Source organism: Megalops cyprinoides, chromosome 1 (assembly GCF_013368585.1).
Source record: "Megalops cyprinoides isolate fMegCyp1 chromosome 1, fMegCyp1.pri, whole genome shotgun sequence".
Classification (NCBI taxonomy): Eukaryota; Metazoa; Chordata; class Actinopteri; order Elopiformes; family Megalopidae; genus Megalops; species Megalops cyprinoides.
The window spans coordinates 24,430,381-24,447,483 of NC_050583.1; the positions used below are offsets into that span (position 1 = coordinate 24,430,381).

At 42.0% G+C, this 17,103-nt stretch overlaps 1 protein-coding gene across 1 annotated transcript in view; it reads left to right on the forward strand.

Annotated features, from left to right (window-relative positions):
- The first annotated feature begins 971 nt into the window (after positions 1 to 971).
- Positions 972 to 17,103, forward strand: part of cyth3a (cytohesin 3a) — a 38,128-nt gene continuing 21,996 nt past the window's right edge. The window contains exon 1 of the mRNA XM_036533738.1: positions 972 to 1,337. Within this exon, the coding sequence (XP_036389631.1) occupies positions 1,319 to 1,337 (19 nt within the window). The 5' untranslated portion in view covers positions 972 to 1,318. The remainder of the gene's footprint in view (positions 1,338 to 17,103) is intronic.

Here is a 17,103-nt window from a genome sequence, read left to right on the forward strand (position 1 = left end):
GCTGTCTGTGTTGGAAATATAACAACATGAACATGCCATCACAGGATCAGAGTCTAAATGATGATTTTAATCACTTTGTATAGTTTATTCCACAATTTAGATTAGGAATATTTGATAACCATAAGACACTATTTCATACAGAGACAATGGATTACATTTATGACCTCAAACCAAGTGAAAGAGAAATCAAGAGACACGAGTGTAGCCAAATGCAGTTTTGTATGTAAATGCAAGAGAGAATAATTAAAATCATGAAAGAAAGAGGATAAAACCTATAGAATACAATTTTCAACATCTGAAATGTATAAAATTTAATTGATCTATCCATTTGCATAAATAAAAATATGTCTCATAAAGTTGTTGAGCTCATTGCCAATTTAAGCAAATCTTGGCTTCATGTACCTGTTTTCTACCATTGTAGTACATGATGGCAGAGATGAAAAATAATATATACATGTAATTGTTTAAATTTACCGCCCAGTGCAACAACTGCCCAACACATTGTCTATTTTTCACTTGAATTCACGTCATTTCAGAAAAACCATAACAATCCTACCAGCTTTCCGAACTATGCAGACACATCTATACAGGCGCTGATTGAGCACTTACAGTACGTTTTTCAGCCCACATAAATTCTGACCACAAAAAAAAAAACTACTTCTGTTGGATTTTGACAAATTCGCCGACACATGCAAATTGCAAACGGGCTTAACCACGTATAGATCAACTCTTTGAATTAGTTTTACGTAACTAAACATACAACGTTTTACATAGCGTAAAGACACATTCGTAAACTGACACAAATCACACTAAGTTTATATATTCTGCTAGGAACATGGGTAGCAACGCTGAGGATTTATCCCATTTCATGTACCGTCATAAATCACGTGGCTTCGGATCGTCTGCCATGCGGAGGGCGGAGCTGGCTGCTGACGTCCGGTGAAAGCTGTCTAAGCAAAGCGGTGCTCATACAATGAGACCGCTCAGATGGGAGTCTTGGTCCTGTGGAATCGCTGGCAAATTTAAGGATTTGATACGTTCAGCTACTTGAAGAAATATCGTTAATGTTACAACGATTTTTGATACATCAGTAACGGTTGTTTAAAGTCATCCATTTCCATTCTTTATACATGTTGGTGCATATTGGTAACCAAGCTACTACCAAAGCAAAAGCCATCTGTAAGCAGACTGTCCGCTGCCTCCAAAATACAGTCTAGCTAGCTAACGTTTCTTCCAGTAGGCTGTAATATATTATTTTTTCAAGTTTCACCGTCGCTGTCTGTTTTTGGACTGTCTTTCGGCAATTGGAAGAGTAAACATGGACGAAGACAGTCAAGGTAAGCTGTTGAATTTCATTTTCTCCATTCTCCTGCTTTCTTGTATTGGTGTTTTCCGTCATTATCAATGTATTGGCAGAATGAAGCAGGAGTAATGCATACAGTAATGCAGCAATTTGGTCAGTCCAGAATACCTAGATTTATTACCATCATTATTTTCCCATTATTGTTAGTCGTGATTAGTAGTAGTATTAGTAGCAGCATTAGAAGGTCTGGTAATTTTAGAATTAATAGCATTTGTAGTAACAGTATAGTTGTAGTCTCGTAGTAGTGTTGGGAGGCTGTATTTTATTAAATTCAGTCAAATCGCCATTCGACGCATTCATTGTTCCAACAGCTAGTTTGGCAATGAGGATGTTTTTCTTTTTGTGTCATTCAAAACTTCTGCTTTGAGTTAATTGTGACAAATTTTGCGCTTTGTCATTAATACCAATATTTCATACTTACCTTGAGGTTGTCAAAATTTAAATTGTTAGCCTTTGCTGTTTACGCGGTAGTTTAACGTGAAAACGACCTGACGTTAAATTTAGGCTGGGATTGATCCTCCTGTTTGTTTCACTGGCTACTATCCGTCAGGTAAACTTTAGCGGAGAAACGTTATATTGAGTAACTCATATTTCAAGTCCGTGCAGCTCCATAACTTTATCTGAATATACATTTCTCGTGTTATCCTGAATTCAACCTTTTTGAAGTAGCAGGATACAGCACCAAGGATAGTTTTATTTTGTTTCGTTTAAGCATAGCATTTGAATGAGCACTTGGTTTCCTATTATTGCACATGTTGAGCTGGGTTTTGTGAGTTACCGTTTACTATCGGTCTTCAGCAGAACTACCTAAAGCAGGTGTAAACGCACAGAGAATAGTACGAGTTCGAACACAAACACGCAAGAGAATCTTAATCACTATCCGTAGGCTTTTGAGTTGCTTTGACCACGAAATGCTGTAACTGAATCACATAAAGTCGATTACTTAGGGCAGTGGGCTATCGTAGGGCCCACAGTGTATTATGTGTGGTGCGCACAGACATTTTGACGTCAGTGGGGAAGGTGTGTGAAAAAATGGCAATGTAGATGCGTGTTACAAGAGTCTGTGAGAACCCCTGTTGCTGCCTGCCTCGTTTATTTGATGTTCTGTGAAGAGACGCTTTGAAGTATCCGCAACGATAGCGCTGTATCTGTCGATGCTCTAAATCAGCAGTGTACACAGATGCTGCAGGCTCAGAAATGGGAACATTGACCAGGAAAGCAAGATAATCGGTGCAGCATATTGAAGGGAAATGTGTGACATATCAGTATTTCAGGGTGCTGAGTTTAATAATATTTACATCATTCGCTGGTTGTACCCACCCCAAATGCAGTCGAATTGTCTTAGTGCCTTATTCTGTGCTATTGTAGCTACATATTCTGAAGTCTGTCGAGTTATTATAGAAGCGAAACGCACGATGATGGCGACGATGATGATAAGTAGATGGAAATGAATTATTCTTTCCTAATAAGTGTAACTCTCTTTTATTTCACGTTCTGTCGTTTTAATGTCAGCTCTTGGTAACGGACAGTCTCCAAATACATGGATAATTCGATTTCCTCTCTGGTCATAAATACAGGAGAGAAGGCGTCTGACTACGTCTATTTCACCAAAAGCTATAATGATGCACCTGTGTATTTGCCCAGGATAAACAGCTGAGGATCATGAGACACTGCATCCTATCGCGGCAGCGTGTTGGCTATCTCTTCCACTCAACCGTTGCTTACTCGTTGTAGCGTTAACCCTTTTCATGCTCTATATAATCTTCATGGTTACACATGGCATGCGGTTATATTGTATGTGCGTTCATTCATCCGTTAACAACCTAAATGTTCAAGTGGTAATGCTAATTGCACTATGACAAATTGCCACATATTGAGTTCGCACATACGGCCGTGCACATTTGCACAGTCAAATTAGTAGGTTGTTAAGGGCAGATTAGGTCAGACCTTTTTATTAACTGGAAATTGTGTGCCACAAATTTCACAGGTAGAAGCCTTGTCTCACACAAAACCATTCACTATGTATTCACTGTCCCGCAGAGGAAACCATTGAAAGGACAATGAACGTGAGAGATTTTGCATTATGTCAGCACTCATAAACTGAAAAATGGTTCACATATATCATATGTGTTAAATCTTATCTTCATATAGCTGTAATATATGGAGTGTTGAATATTTAATGTATTGCAGTTTTTTGGTTGCATATGGCATGAAGTAATGTTAGAATCTGATTATCATTAAGTAGTTTATAAATTTGCTCTCCAGTTTTCACAGTGATAACATACAAAAATACTGAGGGAAATCCGTATCACAATAATATCAGATTAAGCTGTGCTATAAGTGATGTGTCAGCACCATGTGTTGCATGTGACTCAGGCAAAAGCCTGACCGCATCCCGAAAGAAAGGAGAGTTTGGTGTGGGGGGCTGAGAGCGTGTGGGGTGTGCGTCCGCCTCGCCGCAGCGGCTGGCTGACTCAGAGGATAGCCGCGCTTAACAGCCATGTGCCTCTGACTGTGCGAGTCTGCCTGAGCGGGGCCAAACTGGACATACGCCTGCAAAGGCTACTTAGAGGAGGGCACTATAATCTCCTGCGCTCTGATCCATGTCTGCATAGAGGAACGTTCTCAGGTGCAGTGAACGCCTTTTGCAGTTGACTTTATGGGGCGTTCGTAGTAATTTATGAATAAGTGTTACTAAGGCCAGGTCTTCCACTTTGCTGCAGATGTTAATGATGTTTCTTTTCACATTTCGTGTGCTGATGGTGGAGGGGCACAGAGCTTTCTTTGTGCTTGAAAAAAAGTGTCACAGTTCATGTGACTGCAAACATCAGCAAAGATAAGACTGTGGTCTTGTGATGCAAGCGGTTGAGGTTTGATAAGTTCAGCGAGGGATAAAAAGATTCATCAATAGCACTGGGAACCCCTCTTTTTTCCAGAGCAGCATGCATATGTGGCCATTAGACAGGGAGTCTGGGAACTGTCATGAACATCTGTGTAAGGGAGAGGGAGTATAAGGTCTCGACATGAAGTAACACGCTGAATGATGTCTTCATCCTTTACTGCGTCAGGTTTCACTCCTTTGCGATCTCTTCTCTTCGGGGCCTGGATATGCTGGTGCTCCCAGGAGTCACTCCTCTCTTGTTCTGTATCTGTCGCTGGTGTAAGGTCAGGTCTGCCAGGGCCAGGGCTTGTGCTGGAATGTGAAGAGAGTGAACGGAGCGGAGAGAGAGACGAGACAGGCCCCACAGGGAGAAGCTTCCCTGCGTGATCCCTCCCGCGATGGGTTTGATGTCGTCTCGCTGGGGGCTGGTGCGGCGAGGTAATCAAAGCCAGCAAGAGTTGCAGGGGGGAGAGGCCGAGGCTCACGCTGTGGATGGGGAGAGGAGGCGCTGAGAGAGACCCAGCCCTGTTTGCTTTGAGGACCGCGGCGTTGAGCAAGGTCACACGGAGATGATGCTCATTATGGTGTGCCTGTATATTCGGTGTCAGTACTCAGTGGGTCCAGTGGAGTTTGGAATTGTTCACAAAACCCTTGGTGAAGACATGCTGTGTCCAAGTCCTTCACTGAATATCACACATTTTTCATGGTTACTTTTTGATGTAATGTCTTACCGTTCTTGTAGTCCCATTTTTGTAGTTTATGCTGCCCCAAATCAGTGGATATTGGTGGCAGAATAAAGAGAATTTAGACAGTAAAATGATGCTGAAAGGTGTTAATGGAACCTTTCTTACATCCTCAAAATGATAGCGTTTATATTTGATTTTTTTATAAGATAAAATACAATCTAGGTTGTACAGTACATTCCATTTCAATCTACCCCTTTAAGGAAAAGCAGTGTGCTGTGTCAAGTAGCCACTGAGCATATGGTCAAAGTTGGGGCATCATTTGTTCTGCTTCACTTGTCCACTTGCTAATGGCAGAGAAGAAGGCCAGCAACATGCCATGATGCAGAATTAGATCACGTTATATCAGTCAATGAGGACATCGCTTTACATGCATATCACAGAAACATACTCGTGCCGTGTGTGTGGAGAAACTGGGACACCAAAAGCCATATGGAATTCATTAATCCGTTTACGCTTATAAATTCTCGGCAGGCATTTGTGTGTGCAGCAAAGTATACTGCCACATTTATTTTATGTAAAAACTAGCCTTTAACATATTAATGTTTATTGCAGGGAGGTTCTATTTCAAGTATAATTACGCAGTCCGGCTGGGCAGTAGTGAAAGGAAAATACCCAGGGTCTTAGCTGTGCTTTTGAGTGGGCCTGGCCAGTTTGGATTGTGTCATGGTAATAAGATAACCTTGGTGACTCACTTCAGGTTTTTTTTTTTGGGGGGGGCATTGTTTGTTCTTTGCAAAAATGGGCTGCTTTTTGTCTGAAGGAATTGCACTGGGAAGCCCTTTTCCTCCCATTCTCTGGTGATTGCAGTTGACCAGAGCTGTTGAAGGGCACAGAGTTCAATAGCAATAAACCCTGATAAGAACATTCAAACAATTCTTAGCTGCACTTTCTGACTGCAACAGGTGTGTTTGTGCCCAAACATGAGGAAACTCCCTAACAATATTTTACAAATCAATTGCCTGGCGTAGAGGAACTGAAATGATGAGCACATTGCTTTACCCAGCTCTTTATTTCCCCTGTGATTCCGCTTTTAGCCATGCCGTTTGCACTCCTGTCTGATAAATAAATGAAGTGTATTTATCACAGCTAAATTTTTATACTTACTGTATATTCTGATAAAGGCCTAATCTTCTGTTGTAATGCAAGCCATTATTTTATGGTGACAGGATGAAATACACTGCTGGGTAGGAACTCTCAGGGTAGCTCATCATTTTCCTAAGTGCTCCGCAGAGCCACGGTGAGACAGGAGACTGGAACAGACATAGGGAAACCATTACTGGCATCCTCTCGACGCGGGGCCGCTGCTTTGCATTCCTGTCTCCCTGTCCGAGGGCCACCGCCTGGCACGAGGCGCCGCACAAGCGGCCATTGTCACCGAATCAGCTGTGAGGCTGCATTCCTCCCCCAGCTGAACGCGGCGGGGGCCACCGGCCCGTCAATACCGTCTGCAGTCAGGGCGCTGGGCTGAAAGAGCTGCGCAACACGGCCGCCGCCGTCCTCCATTCACTCGCTTCACTCTCTGTGGTACTCTTGTGCTCCGCTGCCTGCTCACAGCGGTGGGCGAATCCGCTCTTGTGTTGTTCGCGGAAGGGTTTTCTGGACTGGACTCAGCCGCAGAGAGGCAGCCCCGCAAAATAATGGAGCCCGCTCGGCGCGGCGGGGGTAGGACTTTGACCCTCTGAAGTGTAATTATAGCTGATCAAAACACTTGCGCGCAGGGGGGTGGGTGATTAAGTTCTTACAGCCATTAGTAGGCCTGTCATCTTAAAATCATGTTATGTTATTGAAGGACTTAACCAGAGATTGAGAAGTTCTAGACAGGAATTTTGTTCATTTTGGAAAATAAGATTACAGATATTTGCTGTAGTTATGGGGGTAGGGGGACTGCAGTAGATGCGGAAAGTGCACTGTTAGTTGGTAAAGTCCTAGATCTATGGGAGATGAAGTGTTACACAGACAGAGTCTGGCCAGAAGGGAGTCTGAAATGGCTGCTGCATTCTGGAGTCTGGAATACGACACATGGAATTGATTTGCGGGAATGCCGGGACGCTTCTAAGATGTTTTCCTTTCCTTGGAAGGGGGTGACTTGAGTTGTACGATTGGCAGCGAGGACCAAGGCAAATTGCAAGCTGTCTGTGCAGAGGAGAGAGTGCTTGTGTTTTGCAGAATGTGCGAGTCCCTTTATTAGCTCTTTGTGACTTCTCACACCGAGAGAGAGTCCAGACCAGTTGGATTTTCCTTGAATGTGCCATAAAGAGTTATAATCGAGGAACGGCTAAATGGAAACAGATTCTGACTAACAATCCGAGGGTTTGGGGGGATTTGAGGAGGCGTGAGGCGAACGTGGAGCTATTTTTCTCTTCCCTGAACAGGAAAGGAGACTTTTTAGCGCGAGTCTCTGGAGCCGCCAGCCCTGTGGTGAAAAAGAACTGAAAGCCAAGCATAGCCTCTCGGTGTTTTCGTTGCCCCAGTTCAAGGATTTGTTCTCTGCTGGTTTTTTCGGAAAGGGAAGAGAGAGTGGATGGGAGGAAAAGGCAGGGCTGGAACAATTATATAAGATTTCAGCAATTGTTAAACCTGCTGCAGATGCAGGAAGTGTGCGTGTCCTTATTACAGGGACACTTGGTCACACTCCTAAAAGAGGCAGTTATGTTCTTCCCCTCTAATAAACGCGATTATGTCGTGCAAGAGACCATTGCGCTTTCTACCAGTCAGAATCACATCTTCACTCTGATACATTACTGGTTGTGCAATCAAAAAAATAAATCTGATATTTCGGTTGAATATGGTCGCCACTGCTCCACAGATTTATATTAGACTATATATTTATATTATATTAGAGTTACTTGAGTGTTGACTGGTCCTCTAGTGGCGTGTCTATGTACGTCTGTGGGTGGAGGTGTGTGTGTGTGTGTGTGTGTGTGTGTGTGTGTGTGTGTGTGTGTTGGCAGATATGAAAATCTTTTGCAGATGTACATTTTTGAAAATATGGAGACCAAAACTTCCTTATGTCTCTCAACAGTTTTAACTACAGTAGGACTTGATTTTTCCCTGTCAACAGCAAATAACTGACACTATGGCAGTCTAGTAGCTAATGGAATTGAGATATTTATGATATATATGCAATATATCTGTATCTTGCATGGTATTGGCTTTTTCCATAAATTAGCAAACAGCGTTAGCAGATTAAACAAAATCAGGTTGTGAGTTAGGCTATTAATTGAAAAGAGTTAAAGTTTATTATTTCCTCCCATTTATGTGGGAGAGTGATGGAGATGAGCAAAGGCGTGTAAAGAAAAACACATTAGAGCTAAAACACCAAACGTCATGACAGAATGCATAGAATTGCAGGAAATGTCAGACCTCCTTCCTGGAGAATGGCCCACCCTTCCTACTCTTAAATAAAGTTGCAGTGGATGTGCTTCTGCGATTACACAGTGGCTGAGAATCATTCACTGGTAAATCTGAATGACATCATGCGGCCTGGCTGTATGCGTTGTATGTGGGGTCTCTAATTATAATGTGTGAAGACCGTTATCACTCAATTATCATACAGTGTGCTCCATGCTCAGACATCCATCATATTGCAGACATCACAAAGCTTGTCCACAGTCTCTTACTGTTCTGAAGGTTGCTGTAGGTTAGGAGGTCTGTGCTATGGTTTATTGTGAAAAGTAGGTGTGATTTTCTACCAGACATCATAATAAGAATGTTGATTGATACAGTTATGTTATATATAGTATAATACATTATATGTAAGTGTAGTTTAAAATATAATCAACATTTGCTTGATCAAAATAGACTACAAAGAAACCAAAACAGTTAAGCATAGTTGCTTGGGCTGTATTGATTCCTCAGTCGTAAAAACCTGTTATCTAAATCAGTTGAATGACCAACGGCCCATTGAATATTGTCTGTTCACAGTGATTTATGTAGATGCTGGACAGCACTCCCCTCTTAATGGAATAGCACACGATAGTGTGGGTCCGCATGTTTTGGTGAAGCATACACTGTTTACCATCAGGTGGCCAGTTGGACAAATAACCCCTGTGAATCAGGCGGCCGGTTAAACACGGATGTGGCGGCGGGGTTGTATACAGCGCTAAAGTAGGTTAGCGGCGAGGGGCCGTGCGCAGCTGTGTGGATCTCCCACTTCCCCTCTCACCGTCCGGGATGAGATTGTGGATAATCGCAGTGGGAGTGTGCGGGGATTACAGCCAGCTGGCAGCTTATTCCACGTGCAGGAAAAAACTGGGTGAAATCAAGTTAGAGGGATTGAGGACAGTCAGTAGATTACACGTTTGAGGCTCTGCATTGCTGGTTGCCACTTTCTAATCTCTGGAATGTAGTAAAAAAAAAAAAAAACTGGCACATTCCACAGCATCAGTAGGCTGGAGCAGAGAGGAGGGATCCAGACTAATTATTTTATGACTGAAGGATGGAAATGTTGCATCAGCTCTACTAGATTGCATATGTGAATGTCCGTCTTCACTATGCAGACATTTGAAGCATCCACAGGATGGCTTTTGGAGTATACTGGGGACAGAATGTCAATTGTCCCGGGTTGCAAGGCGTGAGATAAAATACAAATTCCTGCCTCTTGGAGCTTCCAGGCGTGAGCCCATTTATATGCCGTGGTGATATCCAGCTTCACCTCTGTCACATCTCTCCTGCCACTGGTGCACACGAGCCGAGATCGCACGCCTGGCTGCCATCTGCAGTAAAAATCCCCTCGGCGACGGCGCCGGGCACGGGAAGTTGCACTTTACCGAGCGCTGCCGCCGCCGTGACAGCTCACGAGTTTACATATCCAAAAAAAAAAAAAAAAAGTCGCTGAATAATCGAGCGGGTTAAAATAACTCTAAAAGGAATGCAAAAACAGGGGGAACAAAAATGACGCTTGCTTACCCTCGCGAATTCCTTTGGAATATGAAACCCGAGTTTAGTGGCTACTCTCTCCGCACAGAGAGTTGATTTCCTGGCTGAAAATTCTGCTTCGCGTTAGAGAAACGGCTCTTCTTCCCTCGTTGTGTCATGCCCTCTCATGCTCCTATCGTTCTTCTGCTCGTGAGTCACTGTCTGTCAGACACCAGAGCGGTAGTCATTGCACTGGATGTCTAAGGCAGAGTCCCATATGCATGATACATGGGGGGAGTTTGGACAATGGACTGCTAATTGAAATGGATCCCTTTAAAAAGGAAACATGGAAGAGGTTGAAATGGACAGGCAATAAAGGGGATGGGAGACAGCACTTGGGAGGCTTCTGTTTGTTTTGGCCACCTGCTAACACTGAAGTGGGAGGGCTGTACAGCTGTTAATGAGGGTGTCTGGGCCACACAGGGATTCCCCTTGCAGGGGGTTTCAGGAGTCACTTTGTCTCTTAACTCCTGCATCACATTCCTAGTATTGCAAAACGTGGGTCACATTGTAGATTTTATCCTTTTTTTTTCAGGTGAGTAATGCTATTTTCATCCTATGAGTCATCTTACGGTTTTGATATGAGTTTGTCCCAATGATTCCAGCAGTTTTAGAAGCAAAATCCTCTCTTTGTAAGGACTTTTTTTTTTTAAAGACTAAAGATCTTTCTTTAAGAAAATGTTTTCTGTGGAAGCAGTTGCAATGCTGTTCTTCCCTAACTGAATCTGTATTTCGGCACAGGGTTGCTGCAGAGATAATCCTTGCCAGTTTAACAAGGTACAGGGAGCTTTGAGAGCGTGCAGCTTGATCCTGTAACACGAGCTTGGAGTTAATTTTCTTCTTTCATCTGAGTGCCGTTCTACAAATGGGGAAATGCAAGTTTGACATCTGAGAAGCTTCATTGCGCTTCATTTGATTCTGTATTCTCTGTATCCTACTTTTTTAATCATAAGAAAATTCAGACATTGCAGATTCACAAAGGGGGGTGGTACATTTGTCTGTGATTGAATGAGTTAGAGTTTCCAAAGAGTATCAACTGAGACCTGGAAGTGAGCATCCAAAAATAGCCACAAATGTTCAACAGCGTGACTTTATGTTGGAATGTGGCTCTAACTTGCAGTTACAGATATGCCTAAATTTGATTTGTCTTTTGATAACTTTATTAGCCCTTACCCCACAGAGGCAGGGTGCGTCAACAGCAAACTGCTGTGTGCTGCATTGAAAATGAATGTCTTCATGTGCAAGAGCTAATGGCTGATTCTCTCATTAGCCATTCAGCTTGAACTAATTAAGTATTTCCTGAGGTTGATAATCACCCTAGTGACAGATCAGAGAGATTGTGTCCCGCTCTTGGAGAGTCTGATCAACTCCATGATGTTGTACTTCCTGTACCTAATAGATTAGAGCACGCAAGATAATGTCTCCCTCAAACTCTGCCTTGTCTTTTTAAGAAGTAGATAGGCAACCTCAGGCCTTTCCCTCTCTCTTCAGTGTGTGATTGTGTGAGAAACAGAGAGAGAGAGAGGGAGAGAGAGGGAGAGAAACATCTTTACACATATGTATTTTTTCTGTGCATATTTAATGTATTTTTCTTGTGCAGTGCTCTTTTCTTACCCTTGGGAGAAGCACACTTTCAGTCACTCTCAAGTCAGAGCTCACTGTTTTTTCTTGAATAACTTGCAGCTTGTTCCTGTTTAAATTCCTTTAAAGTAAAGTCAGGTTTGTCGGGAGCTCCTTTCTTTAAGCAAAATACTGTGGTCAATGTGAAACTGTGACCTCTCCTAGCAACTGGACTGCCACTTTGTATCATTGGCTGCACCGTCTCTTTTGGGAAGAGTGAACTGACTGTGGGGTTTTTGTGCCATACGGTGTATAGTTCATACAGAGTCACTCGATAGTCACACCTCTGTTGGTGAGGAGGAAGAAAGCACGTGTAGTCTCTTCATAAACTGACCCCAGCATTAATGTGTGAGGGATATGAGGCCTAAGCTCTTACAGTATGTTTCCACATCTCCTAATCTGCAAACCGGTGCATTTAAGATGATTATTAAGGACAGATGCTGTGAAAGAATCAGAGTGCGATCACTTTGCTTAGCTCAGCATTAGATTATGGGCATAAGGCTTTGTTTCTTATTTTCTCCCTGTTTACGTGTGTGTGTGTGTGTGTGTGTGACCGTGCACAATGGGTACTGGAATCAGGTGAGCATGGTGGTGCTCAGAATGCTGTGGAGGGATGGTCAGCTGGGCTCCCTTTTCATATTTGCTATCTGGATTTTGCTGGCTGGTCAACTGATGCATAATAGCAGAGGGGGAAGAGGTATACAGCGGTGTGACTGGAGTGCTAAGCGCTTATAACAGGCTTGTGTGCGCAAATAGAGCACAAACATATGTGTTGACAACTAGAAATGTTCGGTTTTCCCTTTTGCCTTGAAAACACAAGAAAGAATTGCATGCGGTGCCATTTTACACAAGCCACCTTGTTTTTCCGCACCTACAGCACGGGCCAGAGAGCACAAAAATAGCACTGGCGTTGTCTGTTCGTTTCATGTACTGTACGGTCCCCTGTCAGAAGGCCCAACAAAGGCATAAACTCATTTCCTGAATGAGTCAGACAGGACTGCAGGGGATTGTAACTTCAATCTAATTTGCGGAGCCCTTATTGATGCCTCCCTCTCATGAGCTGAAAGTGTCCCGTTGTAGCACCCTTTGCTCCCCAGCCTGCTTCTTTCACCTGTGATCTATTCATCAGACCTTAAACGTGCAGAGGCAAACGGAGCCAGTGGAGTAGCCTGGCTTTGCAGGCTGTTGTGAGGTACATGCACTATTTTTACTGTCTGCTCGGCCACCAGAGCTGTCAGTGTATGGCTTATAGGCAAGGTGGTTTGCTAGAAAGTTCTGCATGTGATGCCTGACATAGTGTGTAGGAAGACTAGCTCTGTTTGCACAGAGAGTTTCACTGATAACAGATAAAGACTTCCTCAGAAAGGATGTTTACATGATATCACCCATCAAATTGAGTGTTTGCAAAGAGGTACCGTAAATAGTAACACATGCATATTTTGTGGATTGTGGAATAAAGTTTTGTAGACATTTTGAAGATCATGGGATAGAATGCTCCTGACCTACAATATACAAAATGATTGAATATTCCCCTTTGGCAAAACATAACTGATTAGTGATGCTTTAAATGTATATCTTCACTGTTTTTTTTGTCATGTTCCTTGTCCTCCAACAAGAACAAGACACAGAATGAGAGACCAAGACAAAGATAGATAGATGTAGATTTCATATAATACAGATACATTATGATGTCATATAAATGGATATTGAGCGGAACATTACAAAGAGGCACAGATGCTCCTTCTGAAATTCAGCAGACTCTATGTAATTTGATTTGAGCTAATGTGTTTAGCCATTTCTGACCCACAGTTTAGTCTGTTTTTGAAAATGGCGTAACACTGACACAATAACAGGTTGTTTTTTTAGTCAAATAGCTATTACTGAATAATGGGCTTTGCAGGTTCCCCTCAAGGGAATAATAAGTGTCATTTCCACTTGGAGAACATAAGTGCATGTACAGTCAACTGTAAAATGAACCAAAGGAAAGCTTTCCACGGGGCTTTCCTTTATACTGTTATCTCCTCGTACATCATTGGTTTTGTTTATGATCTGACTTGAGGGAGAGGAAGAGAGAGGGAAAGAGAGAGAGAGAGACATAGTCAAATCATGCTGCCATGAATAAACAAATATCTTATTGTAGATCCTGTTGAAGCAGAAACACTATTAGGGTCCAAAAACCCCTTAGTCAAGCTTGGGTTTCAAAACATCATGCTGCCATTTACTGTGAGGGAAATGATAGTGGGGAAGTCATCATGAGGAAATAGTGAATCAGAAAGCCCATATCATCAATGTAGACCATTGATGCACAACAAAAAAAAGATGTAATTATATCAAGTGTTCTTTGTGCCCGAGTCATGTGTCATTACAGTGTGTCACAGAAATTGAGAACTGTTCTGTTTGTGTGAGAGGCCAGATGAACCTGTATTTTGTGAGTGCCCAGTTTGATAAATGCTCACCTGTGAGCTGCTGATTCTTTTTTTTTACCTCATTCTGTAAATTTTGGTAGCATCACTTTTGTGCATTTTACATCGCATCTTTTTGATCATAAAAAAGAAGTTGTGTTACATTAAACAATTTTGTGAAGTGTGCAAAGGCAGGCCTGCAGTCAATGCAATCAAGTGAAGAGGAACCAGCAGCTAATTAGAGACTCTTATTTGAATGCGTGTGCTTGGCAATTCTGTGAAACATTCAAAAACAGATGCTTATCAGATGCACACAGGTTTTCTGCCTCTCCTGTTCGCAGGTCGCTGGCTGCCATTGGTTAGGGCCAAGTCAAGGTTATGAGGGAGTAATAGTAAACTGCATTTTAACACATACCTTAGCTGGGTTGCTAGCAAAGCAATACTGTCCCTGACAGTACTGGCTGATTTGTCCTATGAGCAAACACATGTTCTCAGCTCACATTTCTGTAACTTTTGTACCTTTCTCTGAATGTCAGTCTCTTTGTGAACCACAGTGTGTTAAAGTGCCTTAGCATATTTCACCATCACGTGCAGAAGAGCAACTTCGGTCTGAGAAAAATGAAGTGCTATGAAGTAAGCTTCATTTAGCTGCTGTGCGTGCAGTGCTGTTGACCCCTTTTTACAGTGCATTGGAGTTTCTCTGCCGTATAGATGTAGGTTATATATAAGCACCAAACGCACAGTGCAGTGAGGCAGGGTAAATCACAGGGAAAACTTCACAGAGCTTCACCTGAGTCATCAGTGTTCTGCACTGTGTAAATATTTAATGAAGTCTCATTAAAGTTTGAGCGCTTGAACAGAGAAGGGCTTCAACATCACTATCTGTCCTCCAGTTTGCAAAGAAAGAGCAGTTATTTAACAGTAAGGCAGTGCAACCAAAGTGTTTAGTTTTGCTTTTCAATTAATGGAAAACAGGCTTTTGTGATGTGAGTTTACTTTGTAAACAGGGTTACTCGGACAAGCTGTGCTCATGTGACAAATTCAGAAGTTTTTACCTAGCAAGCTAAAGCAAACAGTTTGAGAGGAGTGGTTTTCCTGAAGAATGCAGGCCATCCCCACATGCATATTGTATCTCACTCTCACACATGCTTGTGTTTCTGCCAGTGAGTCTGTCAAGTAAGATGTTGGGAAGGGCAACAAAAGTTGTTGGCTGAAGATTGCTGCTAAATGAGCAGCTTGTCTCAAAAATGCTAAGGAAATTGTAACTTTAAGAAAGCCAGTGAGCTTTGCCTTATTTTGGTCTGGGTACTGACCGCTTTCACTTGTCCTGTCAAATGTCCTCTAAATGGCTGACGGAGAAAAACAAAATGAGACCAGAGCGAACGGTACGCCCACACAGAAACAAGGTGCCTCTTAGAGCACACAACCCATCAGAGACAACTGTAGAGAGAATGCCAGCATGCTCCTGGCTCAAAACACTGGCTCCCATTTTCAAATATGTTCAAAGTCAAGGGACGTGAACATTTGGCGTGTTTTCCAGAGCTGAAAGTTCATTTGTCTACATTTACATGTGTTCGTTTGGCAGATGTTTTTATCTAAAGCGACTTACAAGTGAGGCAGAGTACAATGCAAGCAAAAAGCCACGTGAGGAGCCAACAATATTAGAAGCAATTTTAGGTTGTTATGTTTGTGGTGAGTTTGTTTCTAATGTGAATGTGTAGTGATCAGTACATGGTATTGCTGTGCCCTTTGGCACTGTATATCTGGTGATAGTGTCAGGGTAACCTTTGAAAATGAAGACTGCAGCACAGATCAAGGTGTCTAAAGAATCACGTTTCACTTTCCAAGCAATTTTAAATAACTGATGATAAAGTAATCTTCAAGGTGATGATACTGTTTACTTGCTCATTTGCATTTAAGTGCAAAGGCAAAGCTAAAACTAGAGACAAAGCTTTATATAAATATGTTTGTGCTGATAAATACTTTTTACATTGAGATTGAAAACAAGTAGAAGAGTGAAACTTACTGGTAATCCATGGAATATGGTTTGCACGGATATCAAAATGTGTAGATTTCATGGAATTGTCCTTCTTGGAGTGTCTGTTCTACCTGAGTTTAACAGGAAGTGGTTAATGCAGATGCATGTGAAATGAAAGAGCTAAGTGGTCTGTCCCTGCTTAGTACTGTGGCTGCCAAAGTACTCCCTGTGAGTGCAGTATGTGGACTCCATCTCTCAGTACTGTAATGGATATTGGCAGCTCTGCTCCATTTTTTCAGGCCAGTGGTGACAGGTAGCATTTTCAATATTTTAGACCATGGAGACACCGTTATGTCTTCCTCAAGTCTTCTTCCTCTGCTCCGATGTGGACTGAGTTGTGAGCATGAAGTGTGAGCTCACTGTATTAGCTGATAAGCCTACTTGTGTAAGCCTTTGACTGAAGTTGGCATTTATGGAAAATGAAAAAATATATATATTTAAAACCTTGTGGGTTTCTTTAAAACAAAATAAGTTTATTTCTGAATTCTCATAAGACAAACAATTTTCTGGAGATGCTCCTCTAGTAATAAAATAATTGCTTCTTAGCTTTGCTTTTCAGTTCCTATGGGCATTTCTCAATTTTAAAAAGACGTAAAATCTGTGTGCAGTCAAAAAATAATTTCCAATTAATATGTTAATTACTCAGAAATAGGACTGATAAACCATTAATATTTTTGTAATCTGTTTGTTTCTAGCATATTTCTGTTGCTTATTATACATAAGACATTTCAATTTAGAGACCTTTTTTGGTTAAAAATGTCTTTAAGCATGCCAGTTAATCTGTAGGAACACTATGCTGTTCTCTTTATTTTCTTGTCAAAAGTGTCAAGGTTGTACACATGTACCCAAAACCAAGCCCACATGTACCAAAGAAGAAACCAATATTTTAGACAAGCCTACATACCACCTGCATGCTGAATACCAAGGAAGGGTATGAGTGTGAGAACTCTGACCTGTGTATTCGAACAGCCTGACATAGTCAAAACAACAATTTTTACCAAATATAAAAATTGACATTTGTATACATTACCTGCATAAGGAACATTTTTTATTAAACTTCTTAATGTGGTTTGACAATACAGTGTCTTACTTCAATAACTTCAAACTGTGTATATCAAATGTAATGATTACAAGTT